Source organism: Perissodus microlepis, chromosome 7 (genome assembly GCF_051167445.1).
Source record: "Perissodus microlepis isolate ML-2025 ecotype Zambia chromosome 7, ASM5116744v1, whole genome shotgun sequence".
NCBI classification, from domain to species: domain Eukaryota; kingdom Metazoa; phylum Chordata; class Actinopteri; order Cichliformes; family Cichlidae; genus Perissodus; species Perissodus microlepis.
The window spans coordinates 47,800,810-47,825,237 of NC_140467.1; the positions used below are offsets into that span (position 1 = coordinate 47,800,810).

General features: G+C 40.5%; 3 protein-coding genes across 3 annotated transcripts; 2 read left to right on the plus strand and 1 right to left on the minus strand.

Moving 5' to 3' along the window:
- Nucleotides 1-1,216: 1,216 nt before the first annotated feature.
- LOC146383948 (prostaglandin G/H synthase 1-like) lies at nt 1,217-17,196 on the plus strand. The gene is made up of 11 exons (XM_084935551.1): nt 1,217-1,990; nt 2,091-2,174; nt 9,841-9,957; nt 11,742-11,882; nt 11,984-12,127; nt 12,584-12,765; nt 13,016-13,099; nt 14,042-14,288; nt 14,943-15,229; nt 15,607-15,754; nt 16,433-17,196. The coding sequence occupies exons 1-11, from the start codon at nt 1,984-1,986 to the stop codon at nt 16,792-16,794; spliced, it is 1,803 nt and encodes a 600-aa protein (XP_084791677.1). The 5' UTR covers nt 1,217-1,983; the 3' UTR covers nt 16,795-17,196.
- Nucleotides 17,197-18,167: 971 nt separating this feature from the next.
- pdcl (phosducin-like) lies at nt 18,168-21,092 on the plus strand. The gene is made up of 4 exons (XM_084935552.1): nt 18,168-18,287; nt 19,106-19,293; nt 19,549-19,730; nt 20,088-21,092. Exons 2-4 carry the CDS (start codon nt 19,119-19,121, stop codon nt 20,649-20,651), a joined length of 921 nt encoding a protein of 306 aa, XP_084791678.1. The 5' UTR covers nt 18,168-18,287; nt 19,106-19,118; the 3' UTR covers nt 20,652-21,092.
- Nucleotides 21,093-22,031: 939 nt separating this feature from the next.
- On the minus strand, nt 22,032-24,398 carry LOC146383950 (uncharacterized). The gene is made up of 3 exons (XM_084935554.1): nt 23,529-24,398; nt 22,862-22,930; nt 22,032-22,673 (listed from the first exon to the last, which is right to left on the minus strand). The coding sequence occupies exons 1-3, from the start codon at nt 23,707-23,709 to the stop codon at nt 22,516-22,518; spliced, it is 408 nt and encodes a 135-aa protein (XP_084791680.1). The 5' UTR covers nt 23,710-24,398; the 3' UTR covers nt 22,032-22,515.
- Between the last annotated feature and the right edge of the window lie 30 nt (nt 24,399-24,428).

Genomic DNA, 24,428 nt, shown 5'->3' on the forward strand with positions numbered 1-24,428 from the left:
ATCTGCTTGAAATATCTAACATTAAGCTTCACAAGAAAATATTTTTTATTTGCTCACACACGCTGCGACCGGTTGGGGGTGAGGAGAAGAAGACGGGACAAAAGACGTGCTGTGGAAGAGTGCCAGAGATTAACAGAAGAAAAAGAAAATAGGCATTCCTGTGGAAAAACTAAAGCTAATAGTATCCTAGCATGATTCAGCGTAACAATACTAGCCTGCAGTGTTTTCATTGACATGAATTCAGTTGAGGGCTGAACTGTTTCCAAGCCGCAGCTGGTCTGAACATCTGTACACACGGGAGAGTCAGTGAGGCGAAGTTGTTTATTGGATACAACATTGCTTAAATACAAATTAGTCTGCCCACTGATTGCTTTCGGACAGAACTGATCTAGATAATAGAGTTAGTATTTGGTGGTCCCAGAGCTGGCCTTTTTTCAAGCTACCCAAAGTCGCTAACAGCACCCATGCCTGCATAGTATAAGTGCAGCTGAAAGGCGAATAGCAATTAGTTGTTGTGTAACATCCTCAATGACAAAACAAGTCTAAATATTTAAATAATATAAATAAATATTTAAATAATATAAATAATGCAGAAATTTCTGTTTACAAATGAGTCAAAATACAGATTTTTTATGGCTGCGATTTGGAAATTCCCCAAGAGGCATCGCAGAGGAGAAAACAAGCGGTAGGAAGTATGTGGTGATTTCTCAACAGAGGTTTCCTTGAGATCCAACATGAAATTACCAACAATCTGAATATGGTGATTACCAGATAGAGATGATGGATGTTCAAAGTATTCCTGTTACCAGTAAATCCAAACATTTTCTAAGAAGTTGGAGAGCTTCTTAGAAAAACTTTGCAGATACAACACCAGAGCCTCGGGAGCTGCTTTCAGCACTGTTCCCAATTGCCTGTGCTTATGCATGCGTATGCTGACAAATGTAATCTACCGGGCAGTCTGTCAAGTTGATTTACAGCCTTTTTGTGTGTAGGGGTAGGATGGCTTCAATCACAGATAAGCCTCGAAGGCTTTTGCAGCAGCTGTAATTCCCAACATTCTTCCTGATGCTGTGGCAGAGTTTCTCCTTTGCACTGGCAAAATAATCCTCCACCTCTGTGAAAACTGTGTTGTCCTTTCACATTTTTAACTTGTAAATCTGCCACATGGCCAATGCACAGTCACTCACTGACAGTGTTGGTCAAGTTACTTGAAAAAAGTAATCAGTAACTAATTACTGATTACTTCCCCAAAAAAGTAATCCCGTTACTTTACTGATTACTTATTTTCAAAAGTAATTAATTACTTAGTTACTTAGTTACTTTTTAAAAACACGATTTACAACCCGAATAGGTGATAAAGCGATAGATCTTTCAGCCCAATTCTACTTTTTCTACATAATCCATCATACAAAATGTAATCAAATGGAAAAGTCTCTTTTTAAAACTTGTTTTATTAGTTTTAATCTTTTAACTTTATGCATCAAGCAAAAATTTAATTATATGCAACATTCTCTGACTGGAAGAAATTTGTTTAATATTTAAACCTATTTTCTGCACATTCCAGCACATAAAATATAATTTTTTTGTGTTTACACTCAGTCTTTCAAATAGATGCAAGTAAAACACAGCAGACAAAAAAATAAAGTCAAAGACTAGCGGTCCTTTTGCTCTATTTTCACCTGTAAAGCAGGAAGTAGGGCCACTGATCACCAGCAGTAGGCGGTAAAGAGCGGGGAAACCCGCACTTGGCTCCAAGTCACCGTCTCTCTTTCTTTCTCTCCTCTCTCTCCATAAAAGCGCAGTGCAGCTTGGCTGTGTTCACACACAGGAGTAACCTGTTGGATAGCTGGTTTTGCTTCTCTTTCACGCTGACCCAACACCCGGATCGTCTCCATACTCCTGATCCTGTGTTTACCTGCAAAATCTGGATCCCCTGCACTTTCTCACCCGTTGTATGAGTTGGTATGAAAAACTCCTGCTGGAATGAGAGGTAAGTAGAGATCGAGCCCTTTACGTAGAGGTGCTGCTCGGTGATTTGATGTTTCAGCTGCTGGACACGAAACTGACTGATTTTTAATCATGTGGGGAAGCCTCTGTCCTAGGATCAGCCTGTGCGCTTTTGTTGCTGCTGCGGGAGCCTGCGTGTCGGGGTGATGAAGTTACCTCGAGCACAGGTAGGTAAAGAGGACTGGTGGGGTTTGATGCTCTGACTTACAGCATTACCTGTTATTTGGAACATTTGCTGCTTTAATAAGTCTGCAGCAAGAAACACACGCAGTCTGTGTTTTGACTAACACTGGTTGTTATCAGGGCTTTTTTCTGAGTGATGTGAGTGAAGCTGCCAGCAGCTACACATTCGTTTAACCCCGATAATAAAGACAGGCACTGGTACAGTAACATGACATCATCCGCTGGAAGACTAAGGAAAAGATTATTCGCGAGTAAGGAGGCCTGATGTTGGAACTCCTTTTAATTTAAATTCAAGTGCAGGCTGAGTATTTCTTAATGTATTTCTATATAAGGTAGGAATTCAACACTGAGCACGGGATTATCTGTCAAAGTGCTTGGATATACGTTTTGAAGACCCCCGAGGAGACCAGGCATTTCCTGCCTGGCTCATGTGGGCACTTTTTCCATCTCTCATGTCTTACACACGTAATGCAGCATGATCAGCTCTAACTTATTTCTCATGCCGACTCCACCTTTTGAGCACTGCCCTTTTCAGAATGACATTTTTTCAGGATGACATATTTACGCTCATTGTCTCCAACGGAAGACTCGCGCACAGAGATTTATGTCTAGTCACAGGAGAAAACTTTCTCCATAGACTAACTCACTCCTGGTGATTTATGTCTACATTGAATTTAATAGTGCTTTGTGGAAGGTCAATGCAAGATAAAAGATGTGTGTGAGAGATTTGAGAAAGAGAGAGATTTGAACTTCTTCTGACCTGTCAGGCAGTGTGTATGCAGTTTACACAGCTGTCAGATGTAGTTACACATCTGTTAAGTGTGGAGGATCGAGGCCAGGAGGTGGCTTGGAGAGGCATGAATCAACATGTGCACGAGGAAGTCTTCCATGAAAGAATGCCTGGCCGGCCTTATCTGTCATCAGACAGTAAATTAACAGGATTTACTCTCACCCAGAACTTGCATGCAGAAACTTGTGCGTCAGTAGTTTAGACGCCATCCCCCACCAACACCCACCTCCCCCACCAGCACCACCCACCTCCTGCTCACTCTGCTTCTCTGTGTGTGTCCGAGAACAAAGGTCTTTTCATGCGGATGGTTTTTCCCACACTGGTTTATTAAACTTGTAAAGAAGTGTAAGATTATCTTTTATTTGAAATCTTGGATAACTAAGGGTCTTGCAAATGCGTGTAAAAACAAGAATAATTTATATAGGGACTATATAGCACAGAGAACTAAGAATGCGGAAATGAAATATAAAGTTTATAAAACTAAGTTGGTATTAATATTGAGGAAAGCCAAGAAAGGCTATTATAATAAACTTTTTCAGGAAAACAAGAATAATATTAAGGGCATTTGGAATATTTTTAAAGAAGTATTGGGTAACAAGAACACACCCTCAGATCGGCCTATTTATTTTATTAAGAATAATCAAGTTGTCGATAATAAGACTGAAGTAGCAAACAAATTTAATTCCTTTTTTGTAAATGTTGGACCTACTTTAGCAAATTTAATTAGAAAAAATGACGACCCAGAATATGAAGTTTGGAAAGGAGAAAGTAGAGTGGTTAATTCTATATTCTTAGCTGATATTACCATAAAAGAAATAGTAGCAATTGTAGAAAGTTTTAGAAATAAAAAATCTACTGACTGTGATGGTATAGACATGGTTATAATTAAAAAGACTTTAGACTGTATAAGTATTCCTCTATGCTATATTTTTAATCTCTCGTTACAATCAGGAGTATTTCCTGATCGAATGAAAGTGGCAAAAGTGATACCCTTATATAAATCAGGAGATAAGCATAGTTTTAACAACTATAGGCCAGCGTCTCTTTTGTCACAGTTTTCAAAAGTGCTTGAAAAACTTTTTTGCGCAAAGACTTGATAGTTTTATTGAAAAAAATCAACTAATAAATGAAAATCAATTTGGATTTCGTAAAAATAGATCAACGGCATTAGCATTGTTGACTTTCATTGATGATATTTCATCTGCAACCCATAATAATAAATACACAGTTGGGGTATTCCTTGATTTAAAAAAAGCTTTTGACACGTTACAACATTCTATTTTGATTTCTAAATTGTATAATTATGGTGTGAGAGGAGTGGCATTGAATTGGTTAAGGAGTTATTTAGAAAATAGGTCGCAATATGTACATCATCTCGGCAATACCTCTGAAAGATTGAAGATTGTATGTGGCGTTCCTCAAGGTTCTATTTTAGGACCTAAACTTTTTAATTTATATATTAATGATATCTGTGAAGTATCAGAAAGGTTAAATTTTATTTTATTTGCAGATGACACAAATTTTTATTGCTCTGGAGAGAATTTGAAAGATTTGTTTGAAATTATGATTTCTGAGATGTTAAGATTAAAAAAATGGTTTGATGTAAATAAATTATCTTTGAATCTGACAAAAACGAAATTCATGATATTTGGCAATCCTGTAAAGGAGGAAGAAGTCATTATGTCCATTAATGGAGAATTGATTGAAAGAGTTACTGAATTTCGCTTTTTGGGTGTAATAGTAGATGAAAATTTGACGTGGAAATCACATATTGAGTATATTAGAAAGAAGATGGTTAAAAACATTTATATTTTGGGAAATGTAAGAGATTTATTAGACCACAAAACAATGCGCATTTTATATTTTTCATTGTTTTTTTCATACTTTAGTTACTGTGTCGACGTTTGGGGGAATACATATGAGAATACTATAAAACCTATAAACTTATTACAGAAGAAAGTGATACGAATGATTCATAACGTTAAATATAGAGAACATACAAATAAATTATTTATAAAATCAAAATTATTAAAATTAGGAGATTTAGTGAAACTACGGACACTATTAATTATGTTTAAGGCTAAAAGTAATATTTTACCTTCTAAGTTACAAAGAGTATTTTTAACGTGTTCGGGGGGAGAAGACAGCAGAAGGAAATTTTATTTTAAGCATCAGCTAGCTAGGACAACACAAAGATTAATGAGTCCAACGGTTAGGGGTATACAACTGTGGAACTCTCTTCATTATAATTTAAAGAGTTGTATAAATTTACATTGTTTTAAAAAGTGTTACATGTCTAAAACGATAACTCAATATGAAGAATGTAAATGAAATTGGAGTAAAAGGATCCATTATTTTTTGTTTCATTTATTTTATTTACTTATCTTTTCTCCTTGTTACTATGTGGAGTGGTATATTGTGGTATAGCGCTATACAAATACAGGCCATTTACCATTCTGATTGTAAATTTGTTGTTTGGTTTGAGTTAGGACTGGAAATAAGTGTTAATGTTAGTTTGTTCCTTGACTTTTGGTGCCCACTTGCAATATAAGTTGGATTGTAGATAGGGGGCAGGGTTTAATAAGAATATATTCTTCTGCCTGCTCCTTTTCACACATGGTTGCAGTGCTTTACTGACAGAAAGTGTAGTTGGTTTGTTTGAAAGAACTAACTGTGGAAACTGTTGACCAAGTGTGAAATAAATAAATAAATGAAAATGAAAATTATCTGTTATCATAGGAATCCTTTCTAATGAAGCACATTATGCACTCTTTGGGTAGATGGGAAGATCGTAACACTGCAGGAAGCAGCTAATTGAGTTAATTTATAACATAAACACTGGAAACAGGAGATAACCACTCGCCCAGCTGTGTTCAATATGAGAGGCTGTGTCGTCGCTTATCTTAAGTTCAATATCAACACACAGTGCCCCAGTTGTTGAATTCATGTGAAAATGTGCAGTAATCAGCTTCTGGGCAGTCAGAGGTGACTGTCACTGTGGCCTTTGCATAAACTCCATTAAAACAGCTGATGGAAATTTAAGCTAGCAAAATATAAAGTTTTAATTATTTGCATTAGAGATGCTTGTAGGGCAGATTTTGTTATCTTTTTCTTTGGACAACTTGTTTTCAGTATTTTGGGCTAATTGAAGCCACCTAGCTATTGCTAATCAAAGATGGTTGTTGTAGACCAGTGGTTGTTGTATGGGTAGGCTGCTATTACCTGCCAATATTACCTGCCAGTATTAGCTATTTTCAATCTGCGGGTATCCGAATTTATAACAGCTGATAAATGAAAGTTTAGACTGTGTGGCGCCAGTTTAGCTCACCTGGTTAAGCAGGAAACAAATGTCACAAGACTTAATATGGTGGCCTGGGTTCAGTTCCAATCTAGGGTCTTTTGCTAAGTGTCCCTGCTCTCTACCCTCACTTTCCTGTCTGAAAACCCTTCACTGCCCTAACAAAAAATAATGAAAATGCCCTGCATCCACCAGAGGGCATTCTGTATCACATAAGTCTGAAATGCAACAATCCACTGAGCCAAGCAGACTTAGACGTAGCAAAAATGTGTAAATAAACACCAGACATACTAATATCTGATTTTTGAATCAGCAAATATAAAATTGGCCATCCTGCCCACAGACATCTGTACAGTTAGACTTCTTTTTGAAACCAAAGGAAAAGCCGCTGCTGGCTGTTAAAAACTATGCACGTTTAACAAACTTGTACACGGGCTTCACATTTAACACCCTCCATTCATCTCATATATACAGCCTATGAACTGTATGATTGGTTGATTAAGAATTGATTTCTGATTGCAAGAGGACAAGCAATAAGTACTTTAAATGCTAAAAGTAATGTTAAATCAAAACAGAATCTTGTATGAGTGTATAAAAAGCAGCTGGTTGTGGTGGCTCTGGCCAAACTGAGTATCAGCCGTGAAACAGAAAGCTCTGAAACTGAGTTCTTCCCAGGAAATTCACACAAGGGGTCACTAGAGGCTGTAATCCAGACTATGTGTGGAAAATAGTTTACCATCAAACTGCACGTGCCAGCTTCATTTTACTACAAAGGAGTTTAATAAGAACAGCTAAGCATCCATGGTATAATCAACTGTCCATGTACACACACCTGCCAGGGAAGAACAGAACAGAACAACTCAGCTGTCTATTAGCCAAAGTACGAATGAGCATATTTCCCAAAGGTAAAACTTGCATGTTAAAGAAGTACAAGAATCACTTTGAGAGCACAAACCTCCACCAGGGCAGCTGACTCTCTATTTACTTTTAATTTCATTCATTCTGATTTCTTTGTTCTTTTTTAACATATGTTTACTAACATATGTTAGTAGGTAATGGATAATAGATAATGATTTGTAAATAACTGGACATGAGAAACTTGTATATTTCTGAGTGAAAAGACAGCTCATTCTCTTTCTCTTGAACTTTCTTTAAATATCTAAATGTAAAAGTGAGATCTGAGGTCAAATGTGACAAAATGTTTGGATAAAAACTGTAATAATCCTCATATACATCATTCCCAACGTGTTGCCTATACAGGGAGTGCAGAATTATTAGGCAAATGAGTATTTTGTCCACATCATCCTCTTCATGCATGTTGTCTTACTCCAAGCTGTATAGGCTCGAAAGCCTACTACCAATTAAGCATATTAGGTGATGTGCATCTCTGTAATGAGAAGGGGTGTGGTCTAATGACATCAACACCCTATATCAGGTGTGCATAATTATTAGGCAACGTCCTTTCCTTTGGCAAAATGGGTCAAAAGAAGGACTTGACAGGCTCAGAAAAGTCAAAGATAGTGAGATATCTTGCAGAGGGATGCAGCAGTCTCAAAATTGCAAAGCTTCTGAAGCGTGATCATCGAACAATCAAGCGTTTCATTCAAAATAGTCAACAGGGTCGCAAGAAGCGTGTGGAAAAACCAAGGCGCAAAATAACTGCCCATGAACTGAGAAAAGTCAAGCGTGCAGCTGCCAACATGCCACTTGCCACCAGTTTGGCCATGTTTCAGAGCTGCAACATCACTGGAGTGCCCAAAAGCACAAGGTGTGCAATACTCAGAGACATGGCCAAGGTAAGAAAGGCTGAAAGACGACCACCGCTGAACAAGACACACAAGCTGAAACGTCAAGACTGGGCCAAGAAATATCTCAAGACTGATTTTTCAAAGGTTTTATGGACTGATGAAATGAGAGTGAGTCTTGATGGGCCAGATGGATGGGCCCGTGGCTGGATTGGTAAAGGGCAGAGAGCTCCAGTCCGACTCAGACGCCAGCAAGGTGGAGGTGGAGTACTGGTTTGGGCTGGTATCATCAAAGATGAGCTTGTGGGGCCTTTTCGGGTTGAGGATGGAGTCAAGCTCAACTCCCAGTCCTACTGCCAGTTTCTGGAAGACACCTTCTTCAAGCAGTGGTACAGGAAGAAGTCTGCATCCTTCAAGAAAAACATGATTTTCATGTAGGACAATGCTCCATCACACGCGTCCAAGTACTCCACAGCGTGGCTGGCAAGAAAGGGTATAAAAGAAGAAAAACTAATGACATGGCCTCCTTGTTCACCTGATCTGAACCCCATTGAGAACCTGTGGTCCATCATCAAATGTGAGATTTACAAGGAGGGAAAACAGTACACCTCTCTGAACAGTGTCTGGGAGGCTGTGGTTGCTGCTGCACGCAATGTTGATGGTGAACAGATCAAAACACTGACAGAATCCATGGATGGCAGGCTTTTGAGTGTCCTTGCAAAGAAAGGTGGCTATATTGGTCGCTGATTTGTTTTTGTTTTGTTTTTGAATGTCAGAAATGTATAGTTGTGAATGTGGAGATGTTATAGTGGTTTCACTGGTAAAAATAAATAATTGAAATGGGTATATATTTGTTTTTTTGTTAAGTTGCCTAATAATTATGCACAGTAATAGTCACCTGCACACACAGATATCCCCCTAAAATAGCTAAAACTAAAAACAAACTAAAAACTACTTCCAAAAACATTCAGCTTTGATATTAATGAGTTTTTTGGGTTCATTGAGAACATGGTTGTTGTTCAATAATAAAATTATTCCTCAAAAATACAACTTGCCTAATAATTCTGCACTCCCTGTATGTGGTCAATATAAACAATGGCAGTAAGAAATTGTTAACATGAGCGCGCTCTACACATTTACAAAGTTTTATCAGAACTCATTTAAGACTTCTTTTATCCAAAACTCAAAACGCTACCAAAAGCATAACCTCCTCGGCGGAGGTAACACGTGTAACGCTTTATGTTATCGAGTAAAATGTGCAATAGTACTCCAACAATAAACTTGGTACCCAGTTATGTGGGTCTTCTCCAGAATGCTTTCCTGAGCAACGATTCGTGCTGTATAGAGCAAATTTCCAAGACTGTCACATTTATGTTGAAGTAACACCTGGTGCCTTTTTTCTCACATTGTGTCAGTGATTCATACAAAATTCCTGTAAAGAACAAAAGTTGCGCTGGGAGCAAGAACTTAAACATGTTCACCTTGCCTAATCTGCAGAGGTATTTTTTTTAATAAAAGCAGTCTAAGAAGTAGTGCAGTCTAAGATTTCATCTGTCTCTGATTTCATGTCTGGCTCTAAGGTTTCTTTTATTCTTTTCCTGTATTTTGCGTGGGCATTTTCAAATAGCGGTCTGAACTTGCTCGAAGGCAGATGGTTTTGTATGGAATACCACAGGAAGTGCCGGTGCCGCTTCAATATTTGATCTCTCTTTCAGTTTATTTCCATGCCACCGCTTCATATATAATCTGCCTACCTGATGTTCAAGTATTTCCAAATGATCTTCACATGAGTTTTCTTTTCTCTTTATTTTCCACAGTCAATCCGTGCTGTTCCTTCCCCTGTCAGCACTGGGGTGTGTGCGTCCGGTACGGTCAGGACAAGTATGAGTGTGACTGCACTCGTACCGGCTACTACGGAGAAAACTGCACAGTCCGTGAGTCTGTTTTCCTCTATGAGAGTGGTGCTCATATCCTCTTTTATTGCTGTACCTTTTAGGAATTTCAACTATTTAACTTAACATAAAACCAAAGGGTTTTGAAAAAAAAATGGTTTAATTTCATAGCCCCAGGCTGTCGGCGTTAAAACGTCTGTCTAGACAAGTATTTGGGAAAATTGAAGGAGCGTGGGGAAGTGCCAAGAAGAGAGCAGCTGGATTAACAAAGAACCCTCACATGCTGTAGTTCAGTTAATCACTGCTTTGATTGTACATGGAAAGAAAAAGACAATAGGAGCAGGAGTAGTAAAGAAAAGGAAGGAAAAGAGTATTGGACAGGAAAAGGAGTTACATGTAGACCAATGTTTTCACTTGTTGTGTAACGCAGAATAGACACACATATTGCTCATGTAGCTCCAAAGAAAATATTATGACATCTTTATGGAGCTACCAGCCAAGTGAAAGGAACAGTTTCACATTTTTGGGGAATTACACTCTTTCTTTTTTCAGGGTTTTTTGTAACAAGTAGGAATATATAGGAATATGATACACCAATACTTATTTGTCCTGTTAATAATACACTTTTGATAAAATCAGAAGCCTGTGGTATGACACAAAAACTTGTATTGTCCTTCTTTCTCCAGCTCGTGTTAAACCTTTTTCACAATGAGTTCAGTTTGTTATTGTTTAAAGGTAAATGGACTGTACTATACTCTACCACAGCGGTCCCCAACCCCCGGGCCTTGGACCAGTACCGGTCCGTGAGTCGTTTGGTACCGGGCCGCGAGAGTTGAGGCTCAGGTGTGAAATGTATGGTTTTCAGGGTTTTATCGGTTTTCAGCGTTATTTTGTTATCGTTTTTATCATTAACTCGGTTTTCCTGGGTCTTTTCACGTGTGTTATGAATATATCTTCTTTTTTTTGGTACCGGTACTAGTTTTATTTTGTTGTATTTATCCGCGACACCTTAAAGGCCGGTCCGTGAAAATATTGTCGGGCACAAACCGGTCCGTGGCGCAAAAAAGGTTGGAGACCGCTGCTCTACCACACATTCACACTCCGATGGATGCATCGGAAAACAACTTGGGGTTAGTATCCTGCCCAACAATATTTGGCATGCAGACTGGAGCAGCCGGAGATCGAACCTTCAACCTTCAGATTAGCCATTTGTATGTGAAGTCCCATTCTGAAGCCTTGAGGTGAGCATTTTACTCATCATATGTCATATAATTATTCTTAGACTTGGGTTAACCTGATAGAGTAGCAAAAATGAGCCGAACCCCAGTAATTTGTGCTGCTTCTGTACTTTAATGCTACCATAACCCTACTTTGGTGCATAGTGCGGATTTGATTACATCTACAAATCCGTAGTGGATATAATCAAAATCCAAAGTCATTAACCCTAGATTTTGGTGGAGTAGCCCTGAAACCACATAATAAGATTCTCATGTTGATATTTTGGTTTAAACATAAGCACATTTTTAAGGTGTTACAGCAAAACCAGCTGACGCAGTAAACTTGGAGTTTTTGGGGCCCTGAGGGAGGCCGATAATGAGACAGAACTGCCATTATATTTCACTTCATTCAGTAATCCACCGACTCCAGAGGTGTGGGTGGCAATTCAGAAGTCTTGATCCTGGTTTTAAAAGCAAGACCATGCCTGCCAAGTGTTCTGCTCCATAATGACATAACGACTTTGTTATTTAGAGTAGATTTCCAGATCCCCAGTTGCCATGACTTCCAGTAATAACAAGACCGTGTCTCGTGATGTTCTTCCATTCCAGCCGAGCTTTGGACCCGAGTGCGTCAGTTTTTCAGGCCCAACCCAGGTGTGGTGCACTACATTCTCACCCACTTCCACTGGCTCTGGGACATCATCAACCACACTTTCCTGCGGGACGTCCTCATGCGGCTGGTGTTAACAGGTCCAGAGTCAGCAAACTTATTGTAGAGAAATTCATTCTGGATGTTTTTTACACGTTCTGTGTATCTGATACGGGGTTTTTGGGGTTTTTTGTACCAACAGTGAGGTCAAACTTAATTCCCAGCCCTCCAACCTTCAACTCCAAGTATGACTACCTCAGCTGGGAATCCTACTATAATCTGAGCTACTACACTCGACTTCTGCCTCCGGTGCCAAAGGACTGTCCCACACCTTTGGGGGTGAAAGGTTAGCTTCCAATGAGCCACATTTTGTAATTAGGGGAGTGTGATAGAAATTGAATACCAAATCGACACCCAACAAGCGGACTGAAACATGACTCAACATGAATCAAACTTTGCTAGTCATGGTTTAGAATCCCTTGTTATTTTTGTTATACTGCCCCCAAGAGGCCAGTGTCTGCTATTGCTCATTTAAATGTGTTTTGTCAAATGATGGTTGATGATTCTGTTGATTAAGAGTATAAATTTAAACATCTGACAACAAATACTGGCATCAAATGTAAGCTCACATAGTTCCAAATTTAAATCCACATTTTTATGCAAAGAGTGTAGTTTAAGGATTGCTTTTATCCATATCTTGACCTTGGACTGCGCAGAAGTGCAGTTTAACATGTCAGCTGTGTCAGAGCTTCAGTATTATGGCTTGAGGTGTATCGGGTGATGCTGTGGTGTTTCTCTTCAGGCAAGGCTGGGCTACCTGACCCTGAGGTGTTGGTTGAGAGGCTTCTGAAGAGAAGGACGTTCCGACCCGATCCCCAGCGCACCAGCCTCATGTTCGCCTTCTTCGCGCAGCACTTCACCCACCAGTTCTTTAAGACCTTCAATCGCATGGGCCTCGGCTTCACTAAGGCTGTCGGCCATGGGGTCAGTCCATCCTGATCTTTGGAGTGCAGCACATTAGCTTTATTAAAGAGTTAGTGTTATATACATAGCATAAGAGCAGAGGGAAACTTCTAGTCTTGATTCTGTCTTTTTGTTAAATTTCAGCAGTATAATTTACATTATGAAGCTGGAGGTTGGTGGAAGTTGGAGGGTAACTCCAGATGAAGTAGCAGCGGCTTTTTACAATTACACCTCTGATGCTTTTTTTCGTTCTCTCCTGCGACTCAATCAGGTGGACGCAGGACACATTTATGGAGACAGCCTGGATCGTCAGCTAAACCTCAGGCTTCTCAAAGATGGAAAGCTGAAATATCAGGTAAAGTCATTTGCAGACTTATATCTGACTGCTTTATTAGGGACGCCTGTTCAACTGCCCCTTAAGTGATCTAATCAGCCAATCACATAGCTGCAATCACTGCTTGCAGACATCCGACATCGTGATAATCGACTTCAGCCTGCTTTCATTTCAGCCCGTTGTGTGGCAGGGCTCATCAGCAGATGTCAGAGAAGTGGAGTAGCTTGCATCCAATCAGTGGTGCTGCTCGATAAAAACCCTCCGAGCTCAATTGCACTGTACTGATTGTACTGATTACACACACCACGGTTAGCTGAAGCTCTCTCCTTGTTTCCCTCATTTAAGATAAATATGTTTTTAAGTGGAATTTGTGTGCATCTCCTTTTGTGTTCAACCCGGTTTGTAACAACATGTTGAACTGCTGAAGTTCAAAGAGAGCATCAGGGTGGGGACAAAAGGTTGTGTAAGTCATTTTGAACGTGGCGTGGTTGTTTGTTTTGGATGCCTGCAGTTCGTGTGGGCTCACCAAAATTGAGTAATAGAAGAGTGCTCAATTTCACCTGCAGTATGCAGATGTTTACAAAGACTTTGTGAAAACATGGACAGATCCTGACTTGTATCGACGGCTGCTGCTGGTGTGAGAGATATTTTTCTTGGCAAACTTTGGGCCACTTAGAACCAATTGAGCATCATTTCAACACTACAGCCTACCCGAGTATTGTTGCTGTGTATGTTCATCCCTTTATCACCTCAGTGTACCCATCTTCTGTTGGTTCTATTGGTCCAACCTGGTACTAGCAGGGTGGAGCTAATGAAGCAGTCAGTGAGTGTACATGTTGATTTAGAAGCGCAACTGTCAGTTCTGCAGTTCTTTTTAAAATGAAATACTTGATCTTCATTAACATTGTGAATTACAGATGACAGTGACTTGTATCATCATTCTTTCTTTTTCTGTCCGGTCAGTTAATTGATGGAGAGATGTACCCTCCCAGTGTCGCTGATGCATCTGTTAGAATGAGCTACCCTCCCGGAGTCCCCGCTGAGGCTCAGATGGCTATCGGTCAGGAAGTCTATGGACTTCTCCCTGGTTTGGGAATGTACGCCACGCTGTGGCTGAGGGAGCACAACCGAGTCTGTGATATATTGAAAGCGGAGCATCCCACCTGGGACGATGAGCAGCTTTTCCAGACCACACGGCTCATTATTATCGGTGAGTTAGACACAGTTCAAAAGGAACAGTGAGCCTGGCATTGCTCCTCTGTTCTGAGCAGCAACCGAAGACTTCAAGTGTTTAGTGTAAGTGGCTAGGACATGTGACAGTTCACTGCTTTTTCTAATAACACGTTGACTAGTTTAAATAAAATTTAGCAAAACATGTTGAATTTTATACTAAATTTGGTTTAAAAATGACTTTTTTGAAAGTTTGAGCCAGACTTGTTCCTTACCAGCATCTGCGTGGTGTAGTGGTTAATACGTTTGCCTTACACAGGAAAGAGCCTCAGTTTGATGTCGGGAACAGACTCAAACCCAGCCTCAAGTGGGTCATAAGACGGTATACTTCTAGTACTGGTCTCAAGTCAAGATAAATATGAAGGTTGCATCAGGAAGAACATCTGGCATAAAATCTGTGCCTAATTGAAAAACATCTGCTGTGGTGATCATTTGGGGAAATAACAAGCAGTCTTTTGCCTTAAGCAACCACTGAATTCCACACAGGTGTAGCCAGAGCCTGTTCTTTACACTAAACTATTGCATTTAATTATGTATTGTTTTTTTTGTCCACCTATTTCTAAACTTTGTTTAACTTGAGGTCGAGCCACTGTCTGCTTGGTGCATTTTTCTTTAATCCCTTTGCTTCTCGAAGGCGAGACCATACGAATCGTGATAGAAGATTACGTGCAGCACCTCAGCGGATACCTGCTTCAACTCAAGTTCGATCCCACCCTGCTGTTCGGCTCTCACTTCCAGTACAGCAACCGTATCGCTCTGGAGTTCAGCCAGCTCTACCACTGGCACCCTTTGATGCCCGACAACTTCTTAATAAATGGGGACGAGCTGTCATACGAACAGTTTCTCTTCAACACGTCTGTTCTGACGCACTACGGCGTGGAGGCCCTCGTGGATTCCTTCTCCAGGCAAATTGCTGGGCAGGTAGCAAACGGCACATGTTGTGTAATTGTAACACACAGTTATGGTGCATTTTTACAAGTTAGAGTTGTTTGGACGTCTGTTTTTTATAACTCGCTTTGTAACCATCAGCTACTGAAATGTTGCATGATTCAGTGATCCATGTTTAGGGATTTCTGGCAGTCACACAAAGTTTTCCTGTTTTGCTTTATCATACTCTGCGAGTGATATAATGTGATCGCACGCTGACAACTTGTTTTTGTACTGATAAGCTGAGGCTTGTGCAGACTTCTGCAGTAAGCCATGTGTTTCAGTCACTTTGTACCTAACTTCTCACAGGATGTCTTTTGACTGAGGTCACTCCATATTGGTTACTTACTTCTCCCACTGTTGACCCACAGATTGGTGGTGGGCACAACATCAATGCGATGGTCACCAAAGTAGCCGTTGGGACCATCAAGGAGTCCCGTGAACTTCGCCTCCAGTCTTTCAACCAGTACAGGAAGCGCTTTAACCTCACGCCGTACACGTCATTCAGGGAATTCACCGGTAAGGCAAATGATTTTGTGTCTAGCTCACATGGCACAAATTTTACAAGTCCACGCAAACAGCTGGACGGACACTCCTGGAATTAATGGCATCTGCTCTCTTTTTGGAGCAATTTTTAAAGCACTAGTTTTGTCAAAGTTATTTTCTTCCCTCTGCTGTCCTCTGAAGGGTAGCGAGGGAATGCATTTGCATCAGAATCTCTATTTACATGTCACGAACTCCACTAAGTGTCCATCTTAAGCAGTCATGTGCCTATTTACATCATGCAGCTCCCTGACATAGAGAGATTTTCAAAGAGCTTACAACTCCAGTGACTCTGTGATGAAGATGGAGAAAGACTGTGATAGTTCATAGAGCCTGAAAATCCACGAAAGAGGTGTTTTAACCCATAGTCAGTGAATTCAGTAGCTGCTGATTGGACCCCTTGAAGAAGCAGCAGTAGGCCTACAAAATAAAATCAAAGCCGGGAGAAGGCTTCATCACCTGGTCATGAAATTTCACAGCAGTGTGTCTCACTCTATTGGAGTAGCTCTGTAGAAAACCTCCCTGTGCTGAACTGATCTGCCAGCCTTACAGGTTTAAAACCTGCAAATATTATCTGTAAAAATCTGTACTGTAATGATGTCGATGACCTGCTTTATAAACATCCTATTTGACATATTTGGTCACTTTTTGCAGATAATGAGGAGATAGCACAAGACCTCGAAGAGCTCTACGGTGACATTGACACTCTGGAATTTTACCCCGGCTTGTTGTTGGAGAAAACACGAGCGGGGGCCATATTTGGAGAAAGCATGGTGGAGATGGGTGCCCCCTTCTCCCTTAAAGGCCTCCTGGGAAACCCTATATGCTCTCCGGAATACTGGAAGCCCAGCACCTTTGGAGGAAAGGTGGGCTTTGAAATAGTAAACTCTGCCACACTCAAGAAGCTGGTGTGTCAAAACACCAGAACGTGTCCTTACGTGTCATTTAGAGTACCAGCAGAAGAGAAGCAAGAACACGGGCGAGAAGGTGACAGAGCGCAGACTGATGAGCTATAACCTTTGCAGACATCAGAAGGTTGTTTTGTTTTTGTAAGATCATTATATGAAGGTAAAAGGGGCGGCTGCTAAATAAAACAATTTTAAAAAATTAGTGTTACAGATGTTTGCTTGGAAAACATCAGTAATGCTTGCTTGAACAGCACTGGAGAGTCACACAGGAATCAAGAGCTCAGAATGAAATCAAATATGCCTTTTCCTTTATTTTGCTCACTGTCTCATACACTTGAACACAAATACATGAGGAATAAACACGTTTTTTTGTAAATAAAACTTGTGTCCGATCACAATACCTGTTCGCACTGTCCATCAGTAAATGTTTGTACTGTCTGCAGAATTATTTTGAAAGATCTCATTGCAGCTCAGCATAAAGACTGAAATAAAACTGCCCATTCATTCAAACTGACTCAGGCTTCAACATTATTTACGACCCAATGATCATTATCTCTCATGACTGTTTATACCCCACCCACATTACTCACCCATTGCATCTCATAAAACCAGTGTATTCTTTGGCTTAAAGTTGAACACCAATGATAGCTGATGAGAGAGACCTGCCCAGTGCTATGTAACTGTGCAAGTTTTCTTTTTTTCTTTCTTTCTTTTCTTTTTTTTAATAACCAGGGTGCACAGTGTGGTTTAAAATACACATATAACTAAATTGCCCTTGCTTCATAGTTTAAAACATGTGTTCTTGCTATATGCACTTCTGCATACATACATATGGGATTATATATGTCCAGAAAAAACACAGATACAGTCTGTATGTACCTGCTATTAGTCTTTTCAGATGATTTGCGTTGTGTAATCGTTTATATAAACATGCGAATGCAAACCCGTATCTTTTCACTGATTTCAGACAGCTTTTGTGAAAAATGTTTAAAAGGAAGAAGGAATGATAAAGTCAAAATATTTAGCTTGGCACTGATTGTAGAAGCCATAGCAGCACTCTTTTTCGTACTCATATTGCTCTCTAGTGGTGAAATAGGGAGTTGCATAGTTTATCTTCCAGCAACTTCCCGCACCTCATGTGTTGTCTTTAGGCGCCCTCGGTAAAGTCCAAACTCACACTAAAGTCAAAACTAAATATTACAGTGTCACCACAGTGGGTTGACATATTAGTTTGGATGGAAACAGTATCATAACTAACTATTTAGAAAGCAGTTCGGATCCTCTACTGCTTGATTACGTCATTTTTAAGCTTATAAGTAAATTAAATACTCACGTGCTCCAATTGTTTGCAAAGCTATTGAAAATAAAATTGTTTCGTTACAATTATTGGAGAGGTGAGTTTCAGCGTGTCCACATAACAGACAGGATGCAGTTTAAACTGGCTGCAGCTTCGACTTCATTCCCATTCTCTTTATCCTCGAGTCATTATTACGACACGTCAGAGAACCCTGAAGGCATCACGTGTGTTTGGAAGAGCGGCTTGAGGCGGCTGAACTAGTGGATTAAGCTCGGGCAGACAGCGAGCCGGTTATTAAATTGAGGTAAGAAGCCGGGTGGTTACAAGCAACGGATGTATTGTGTCGTTTTAATGCAATATATGGTGTAGGAGTCGGCTTCATTTTAACGCAATCTCGGGTAATGGCTGCCGCGGACTCCCAGGAAGTCAGCATAGGAGAAGTAGCTAACCCACGTAGCTAATGCTAACCACCTTACTTTCTACAAACACCCGAACCACCAGCTGTTCGGCCCGCGTCCTTCTTACATAAACAAGCTAATTGGATTGTCGCCATTTTCTTTTCAGTACGGCACATGTACTGAAATAACAGCAATAGTGAATGTAAATGGTTGAGCTATCTGTCTCAACATCGGCAGAGGCTCTCAGATCAACTCTCGTTAGCTGTCTTCGCTGTCAGCTGCTGTGCTGGGACAATAATAAAGCGTCCGACGCAAACAAAAGAGCAGCACAGTACCGATTCATGCCTCATATTATGTATGCTGTCATAAGTAAGAGGGCAGTGTGAGGAATGTCTCTCTCCCCGTCTGCCCATCTGTACACACCGGCTCTCTTACATACGGATCGGTGCATCACGAAAGGCCTCTTAGCTTAAGTTTAATAAACTGGCACACTTACTCTAAGCTATGCATAGTGTGTGGCCTATTTTATGTACATAAGCCTTTCCTAGCTGTGTTTATCTGTCTGGATTATACAACACTATACTGGACTATTAAGCAATGAACGCGTTTTTTATCCGATTTATCCAGATTTTTATCAGTGAGGTTAGAAGTCTTTAATATCTCGGAGTCGTTGTATTGTGTGCTTATTATTCATTATTAAACTAGTTCATACTGCTTCCCACAGGTGAGCCGTCATCATGACTACTCTGGATGACAAGATCCTGGGAGAGAAGCTGCAGTATTACTACAGCAGCAGTGAGGATGAAGGCAGCGACAATGATGATGAGGATGGGGAGAACAAGACCATCAGGGATGCTGAAGTCACCGAACCCGAGATAGACTACAGCGCAGATGGAAGTGCTGTGAACACAGGTTGTGCAAACAGATGTAGTGCATTCACAGGAAAAAAAAAACATTGATCCCTCGTCACAAGGCAGCAGGCCAAAATGACATCTAAATAAATTATATGGTTATTTTTGACAAATAAAAATGTCAGAAACTTTTTTTAAAAAATCCTTGGAGCTTCCCTCATTTTTAAGCCATCCTTGTGTTTGACTTTAATCGATCTTTCATCTGTGTCATAAAAATATAGAGTGTGTTATGGTAACAGTGGCTGTTCTGTGTCAGGGCCCAAGGGTGTGATCAATGACTGGAGGAAGTACAAGCAGCTTGAGGTGGAGCAGAAACAAGAGCAGAAGAAGGAGATGGAAAGACTGATCAAGAAGCTGTCGATGACATGCCGCTCTAACCTCGACCAGGAAAAAGACCAAGAGAAACAGAAGGCACTTCAGGAAAAAATCCAAGGCAAAGTAAGTAAATCAGACTAACAGAAGACACATGAAAGACCTCTGAAAACCCTCGTTTAGCTCAGACTTATTGTTGCTGATCAGTGGCATCCCTCCTGGGGTAAATGTAGGCAAAGAGCTGATTATCAAGGACAGCGTGAACATGGTAAAACAAAAAAACTTCTATTTTCTAGACTCTGCAACATTGATTGTATTTGTGGATGGAACAAACAACATGCATCATATACTCAATAGGCTCAAGATGCTTTTGCTTTTTTTCTTTAATGAATAAAACTCGGTCTAGTTTATTCCAGTTTTCCAGTTTTTGTCCCAAGTCCACTTTCTCCTGATTTTGTGTGTTCATTCCTGTCTGCTTCACAGATGACCATGCAGGAGTACAACATGCTTCAGGAAGAAGAGGATGATGAAGAATTCCTCCAGCATTACCGCATGCAGCGCATCGAAGAGATGCGGCGCCAGCTGTGCCGCGGCAAGCGTTTTGAGCAGGTCTACGAGCTAAACAGTGGGGAGGAGTTCTTAGAGGCTTTAGACAAAGAGGACAAAAGCACCCTGGTCATGATCCACATCTACGAGCCGGACGTCCCGGGCTGCGAGGCCATGAGCGGCAGCCTGATGTGTCTAGCTCAGGAATACCCGCTGGTCAAGTTCTGCAGCGTGCGCAGCTCAGCCATCAGCACCAGCGCACTGTTCAGAGACAGCGCTCTGCCTGCTCTGCTCGTTTACAAAGCCGGGGACCTGATCGGCAACTTTGTGCGGCTCACAGATCAGCTCGGGGAAGACTTCTTTGCCGTAGACCTGGAGGCCCTGCTGCAGGAGTACGGCTTGCTGCCCGAAAAGCCTCCCGTCGTCCCAAAGATGGTTCGCAACGGAGCCATCATACAGAGCACTGTGAGCGACGAGGACTCTGACCTTGATATAGACTAGAGCCATAGCTTCTAACGTGTATGATATGCTTGGGAAAACTGTGTACACATATGTGGCCCCTCTGTAGCAACAGAGCGAGCCTTGACTGACACCTCACCACTCACGCAGCCACACACAACCAGCATTAAAGCAGAACCAAAAGTGAGTGCAGACACCACAACTTAGTGCATTTCATCCTATCATTCCATAGTAAATATGAGTTATTTGATGAGTGTAAATATCATTATCAGAGGGTTTCAGAATACTGTAGATGTTTTATGTTTTGTTTGAGCTGACAACTTTACCTATTTATTGTGTTAAACCACATTGCCGTGTATTCATGTGCTTCACTGTGTAGAATAGAAAACCTTTGGGCCAAACTAACTATTAGTTAATTTTCTAACTTTTATATGTGCTCCACCATATCAAATAGTCAGGACAATAAAGTGTAAAGTGTTTGGACTTGGTATTTTGTTGTCTTTTTATTTGCTGGAATCTGTGTAAAGTTTAAACTGCATCATCAACATAATTCAGTTGTACTTTTGTAGTGCCAAAATCTGCCTTTATATTGTAAGTTAAAGACCCTGCAATGTTAGAAGGAGAAGCCCCAACAAGCAGTTATGAGTGATCACTTGGTGACAGTGGGAAGGAAAAACTCCCTTTCAACAGGAAGAAACCTCCAGGCTCAGGTTGAATCAGCCATCTGCTGCAAGTGGGTGAGGGGATGGAGACGGGATGAAAGAAACACTGGGCCAGAGGTTAGTAAAAACTAATGATTGCATCATGGGAGGTCTTTAAGATAAGATGGGACCTGATTATTCAGGATGTTTTATGTGAGGAATTTAAATTCGATGTGCTTTCTTACATAAAAAGAAGAGGTGGCACTAAAAGTGTCCTGAACTAAATGAATTCTAAAAGTCCTCTATCAAGCTTGTGATGGAGCGTAACTTGCAAAGAGGTAAACAAACTATTTTCTTTTTTTAAAACAGGTAATCAGGTGATTGCAATTGCAATAATAATTACCAATGTGCTGGTGATATTTACATATTGCTTAAAAGAAAAGTGCCTGGAGGCGTTTCAAGATGACTGCCAAGTGGTTCAACTGAAGAATGACTTTGGCTGCTTTAACATTTTATTGTTTTTAAAACAGGAACTGGTGAACAACATAAAGCGTTGGGGTAGAAGTGTTTAAGGTGAAAACACCTGAATGATAACTAGTGCTGTTGAAACTGGAGGGCCAAGAGTGCCAAAATGAATTAAATAAGTAATTAAATAATAGATTACACATTTCAGTAATTAACTATTTCAAATTGGAAATAATCTATTACATCTTTTCAAATAAATTCATTGATATTTCAGTAATTATTTCTATTTCATTACTTAATTCTTTCCGATTTAAAAAAAACCTATTGTTTCATTTTATAGCAGGTAAAGTGGCTTCAGCTGTACTCAGGCAAACACAAAAATTAGCAGTTAGCTTTATTTTTCAGTAAAGTTGACAGCATTTCCATTTAGAGTTACAAAAACCAACTTTCTGAGTTCAGCTTAGTTATAAACATTTATTGTATTTCGTTAATACAATAAATGGCTAAAAAGTAAGGCAACTCCCTGTGTTTAACCTGCTCTCAGTCTGCTTTCTCTACACCCACATTAACTTTTCGCTCCAGTGAATCCTCCCCAGAGGTGATTTGTACACAGGATTGACGGGTCAACTCTTCAAATCTTGTCGGCTCAATAATTCCTCTGAACAGGAAGAGCGGTGGCATCGACACTCGCTGTTCAACCATATTAAATTGCACAATACAGCCTGCAGCGGCCATGAGGCGCTGACTCAACTTTTCTGACATGGACAGCAGCTACAGATCTGACATCAGACCGCTGCAGCCTACAAGCATCTCATCATTATCAGCAGCAGCTGCAGCAGCAGCAGCATCAGCAGGCGTATGAGGTGTGCTCCGTGTCCGTGGAGAGGAGCTGCTGAGCCATGCAGGTCATGCCCACAAAAGGTGTTTTCCAGCAGGAGGTGGGTTTCTGCACTGATACCTGCCAGGAAAGGAGAAATTCTGTCACACTTTGTCAGCTGGGGTGTGCATTAGGCAGCTGGTTTATCCCAAAGTGCAACTCATTAACCCTCTGCTGTCCACACAGCCATGAAATCAATGCAAACTAATGCAGTGAGCACAGCTCTGTGAAGTCACGGGAGTAGTTCAGCCAGCTGCAGACATACACACCATGTTCTGACCATTCGTCCCACAGATGCTGGACATCTTCATCATGATGTTCATGGTGATGATCTGCGTCTGTATCAAAAACAGAGAACTACTCTGTTAATATCTTTTATTCTGCGAACAGCACAGACTATATGAAACAAATGCAAAACATCCTGCATCCTAATCGAGCCCTGAAGTGCTAATGTGTATGCAGAGTGCATGAGTTAACACAAAGAGCCGGGAGAGGATTAAAACATACAGAACATGAAGAGTAAATGAAAGGGGAAAAGCCGTTTTGACCTTGGACGCCAACATTTCATCCCCATACACTGTCTCAAAATCAGCTTCTGTGCGATTGTCTCTCATTTCAGCTCAAAGATGTTGTTTTTGTGTACCATACAAGAATATGTGCAGTGAAATATGGAGTAGGAGACACTAAAGATATAAAAAAAGACTTTTGTAACAAAGAAAAGGATCAGAATTAAACACACAAACGTGAAGATTTTATTTCCCATTTGAATTATTTTCTTGTACTGTGGATTTTTAATTTAAAGAACATTATAAATTCCTCAAAGGAACGTTTTATTTCATCTTAACCATCATCGTTTTGAGTTATTTTTATTAAAAACCAAAACCAAGCTCAGCCTGCCCACCTGTATTTACAGATAACATAAAGAGAACTCTGTACCATTTGAGTGAAGCCACAGCATCCGTTTGAGCTCTCTGAGGGCCTTGGTGAGGTTCTCCAGCTGGTCATGGAGGTGGATGTTCTCCTCTATCAGCGCATGGATCGTATCCTGCAGTTCAAAACCCTGACTTTCCAGCACCAGCAGCGTCAGGGTTACCAAAAAAAGCCTTAGTGTCCTCATAGCGACTGCAGCACAAAGCTTCTGTCACATCTTCACAGTAACCCAGCGATCCTTGTCACAGGTGAAGACAGGAATAAATGGTCGGTGCAGATATTGTCAGTTTAAACACAGCAGGGGTGGGGGTGACAATGGTTCTTTCTTTCCAAAGCCATGGGTGGAAAGCTGCCAGTGGGCTGCTTTTAAATCAATCCAATGTTTCCATATCACTAAGTGCAGTAGCAGAAGCAGATTGCTTCAGTGTGATCGTCCTCAAATACAAATACGATCTATGATAACAACGGATCATCAGGGCAGGGAGTTCGGGAGGAGGTACTCCCTATTCATTGACATACAAAACACTGGAAACAAATTTCAATCTAAAAATCACAATTGTAGCTTTTAAGTAAACTCTCAGTAGCAGCAGCATCTAAAGCTCAAGCCTGTCATGTATGGGCAGAAACTTGGATAATCAGTCTTACTCGCCCATTTTCCACTTACTGCCACATTTGTAGTTGTGACAAAACTAATGGCTGTCACAAGGAAACTGCACACCTGTCAAAAGTAACATGTAACTTTTTTTCTGCTTCCATACATCTACACAGCTCATCAGGACTGTTTTCAGATTCGTGGAAGTGAATTATTACTTGAGAAAAAACAAATTATTGTGGGGAAGAAAAACATCCATTTATGTGCATCAATTCCTCAGACACAAACACTGCTTTAAAAATATAACCACATCG